The 3,494-nt window shown below is 34.9% G+C and overlaps 1 protein-coding gene across 3 annotated transcripts; it reads left to right on the forward strand.

Moving 5' to 3' along the window:
• Positions 1-768: 768 nt before the first annotated feature.
• Positions 769-3,476, forward strand: LOC125198931 (deoxynucleoside triphosphate triphosphohydrolase SAMHD1-like). Of its 3 annotated transcripts, none has more exons than XM_048097153.1 (7): positions 769-1,042; positions 1,786-1,823; positions 1,967-1,989; positions 2,545-2,651; positions 2,728-2,779; positions 2,860-2,944; positions 3,315-3,476. In XM_048097153.1, exons 1-7 carry the CDS (start codon positions 923-925, stop codon positions 3,424-3,426), a joined length of 537 nt encoding a protein of 178 aa, XP_047953110.1. In that variant the 5' UTR covers positions 769-922; the 3' UTR covers positions 3,427-3,476. The 3 variants fall into 3 exon arrangements, with proteins under 3 accessions (XP_047953110.1, XP_047953112.1, XP_047953111.1); XM_048097155.1 differs by having other exon boundaries at positions 3,238-3,473; XM_048097154.1 differs by having other exon boundaries at positions 3,330-3,473.
• Positions 3,477-3,494: the final 18 nt, after the last annotated feature.

A 3,494-nucleotide genomic window follows, 5' to 3' on the forward strand; every position in this document is an offset into this window, starting at 1 on the left:
ATTATTAAAACGTATTGCTGTATTTAAATATAGATAATGAATCATAGTACTATTTTACATGGTTTCGGAGTTTTGCACAACATAAATTAATGTATCAAATATACAAATTAATTAGTGGGGTAAGACGAGCTCGAAATAAACATACTCTTACTAAGTAAATTAATGGAACCTTTGTCAACTAAAATGCTTGGTAATTAATGGAGATAAAAGAAAAACTAAAAAGTGTACCTGAAACCTCTTCATTTTTTTGGTAAAGAGTACCTAAAACTTCTTAAACATTACGTTACGTATTAATGTAAAATTGGATAAAATTTTTATCACATGAGAAGTTGATAATATAAATTAGTACTCCAATATATTGGAAAAAAAACTTACTACTTCCGTCCACCAAAATTTGTCCCATTTTTCCATTTTCGTCCGTTCCTCAAAATTTGTCTCATTTCACTTTTACCATTTTTTGTAGTGAATCATATATTCCACTAATTCATTTATACTTACATTTTAAAATTAATATATAAATATAGGATTCATAATCCATTAACATTTTCAACTCACTTTCCATTAAATTTCTAAAAATTCGTGTCGGATCAAAGTGAGACAAATTTGGTCGACGGAGGTGTATATTCGTATTTTTTAACATTATAAAATGGGGTGTGTGAAGTGTAGTGACAAGACACTCGAGGACTAAATTGTAATTTCGCGGTATCGTACGCGAGTAAACAGTAAGACAGCTTTTTGGCGGCATCACCACCACGATTGAAGCACCACTCCAAATTCCAATATTCCAGCATAAATACTCCTTCCCCTTGATAGTTTCAATTCGATTAATTTTTCTCTCTCTCTTCAACTTCTAATTTCCTGTCGCAAGCTCTGTTCTATTCGCAGCAGAAATCCAAAATTTTCAGGAAGAGAGAAAGAGAGCATGGGAGCTAACTACCTCAAGGAAGCCATGAGCGATGGCCTCGCGATTTCTTCCAGAGACGAGAGAAGGTTCCTGAAGCACGTCCACGATAACGTTCACGGCAACATCTATCTCGATCCTGTACTCTTTTGCTTTCGTGCACGTTTTGATTTCTCTTCTACTTAGTTGTTTATGATTGTTTTGTTGCTATGCATGCTCTAGCATCTAACTTCGTTTTCGAAGACTGCGAATTGAAATTGCGTTTAAAACGTTGATATTTAGTTCGTCTGTTTGTGTTTATGCGGAATCGAAGTAATAATTGTTGTATCGCGTTTGTTGTTATCTCTAGCGTTTTTTTTTTGTCGCCTGAATGCTGCGTTTTGCGTGTGAATGCGTGATAGAAGTTGTATCTGTAAAACTGCGCTTTCTGGAGCCGAGATCTTTGAATTTTCCGTTATGATTTATGATTTGCGTTTATATCATATCATATGTATGTATATCTGAGTGATATGAGATACAATCATACATTTGGCGCAGATGATTGGCCGGAGACTGTTCAGATTAGTTTTGGTCACAGATTGTGTGCACGTTCAAGCATAAGTTCATATGCATCGGTATTGCTATAGGCATCACATATATCATATATGCTCGGTTTAATTGTATGTATGAGGCTGTGAGAAAATACTAGTGTGACTACAGATTGAGGTTCAAATAGTATAAAGCAACGAAGTGAGATTAGGACAAACGTTTATATGTTACGGTTACACATGTATTATCTAGCTCTTATGCAGGTCTATATAATAGGAAGTCTTAAGTTTTACTCATTCAATATCCTAACCAGTTATTAATACTCAGTTTCATCTTTTTCCACCTTCCGGTTGCAGCTCTCTTTGAAGTTTATTGACACAGAACAATTTCAGAGGTTAAGTCATGAATAGTCCTCCTTATTCTGTCATTTTTTCCTCATGCAGAATTAGGCTCTGTTCTGAATACTGATTCATTACCTACATTACTTTTTAATTCAATTTCAAGTCATTATTGACTGAATTCCTTATTGTGATGCAGACTTCGTGATCTGAAGCAGCTAGGTGAGTTTTGTAAACTGTTTCTTTGTAAATTTGATATCTAGGTATCATTGTAGATGTGAAGTCAACCATTGAGGCTGTGTTTTATCTTGCATGGTTCTTAAATATAAATTTTATCTGAAAATCCAGAATATTATCAGGAGCCTGGAAAATGATACTTTAAGTATTATTTTTTTCCTCTTTTGGAGTTAGGAGTGGGTGAATTGTGGGGATCAACTCCGCCCCTTACCCTTATGGCGAGGCATACCACTTAGTTACAAGGCTTATGGTTGGACCTAAATCTAAGGAGTGACTAAATATGCTGACTCATATGGATCCTGATTAGCTGCTTCCTGATTCACTAATTTACAGTCTGACACTTGATGCATCTGAAATTGATTCACTATGTCACAGTATGTTAACTCATTGAATAGTAACTTATCCTTAATCATATTAGCAGTTACAAGTAGTTCAATATTTCAATTCTAGAAGTCCTATTTTATTCTTTTTTGGACTTTTATGATCAGGCCTTTCTTGTCTGACCCATTTTGTTCTCTTAATATAAATATGTATGTATAGGAGTGTCATACATGGTCTATCCTGGGGCTGTACATTCTCGCTTTGAGCATTCACTTGGGGTATATTGGCTGGCTAGTGAAGCTATCAACAGATTGAAGACTCATCAAGTAATGAAAATGGTTTTGTCAATGTAACTATACATTTTTAACTGAAATAAGGGTCTTACTCATGCTATCTTTCTAGGGCTTGGAGCTTGACATTGATAATTTTGACAAACAGACTGTCAAGATTGCTGGTAAATAAATGTACTGGTTTGACATTGCTCTGTTACTTGCATCATTACAATTCACTTGTTTGCTTGCTGGTTGTGTGTAGGTCTACTACATGATCTTGGTCATGGACCATTCAGCCACATGTTTGAGCGTGAATTTATTCCAAGGGTTCTCCATGGCCTGAAATGGTTAAATTCATACATCATTCTCCCCTCTTATCAATCTTTCAGTGCACTCACTGCTTAGTATTTAGCTCACCTGTTTATTCCTTAATTGTGGTTATCTTGAGATCAAGCCCTTAGTCCCTTACTACTTATGGTTGTGGTAATAAGAATTGCTATTGCCATGCTTGTTAGAATTTTTAAAAATTATACCCAGCAAGTCATGGTATTTGGATTTCTTGGTGCTAAAGTGAACTTCATGTGAATTTTTCCTAGAACTGTAATTTATGCATGCATTAACTGTATTTTTTCCATTTCAGTTCTTTATTACCTGAAACCTTTTGGACCCTGTTGGAAGCTGTTCTCAACTGCTTAACTGCTAATCAAGTTAAATTAGGAATGATGTCTGCAGGTCTCATGAAGAAATGTCTCTGAAGATGATAGACTATATTGTAGACGAGCATAACATCGACATTGATTCTGACTTTCTTAAGAGAGTGAAGGTTTGATTTGCTAAATATTAATCTTGCAATCTTACTGTTTGTGTTTTAGTAGGTAGAGTCGTAATTTTTGTTAT

Source organism: Salvia hispanica, unplaced genomic scaffold (genome assembly GCF_023119035.1).
Source record: "Salvia hispanica cultivar TCC Black 2014 unplaced genomic scaffold, UniMelb_Shisp_WGS_1.0 HiC_scaffold_327, whole genome shotgun sequence".
In the NCBI taxonomy this organism is placed as follows: domain Eukaryota; kingdom Viridiplantae; phylum Streptophyta; class Magnoliopsida; order Lamiales; family Lamiaceae; genus Salvia; species Salvia hispanica.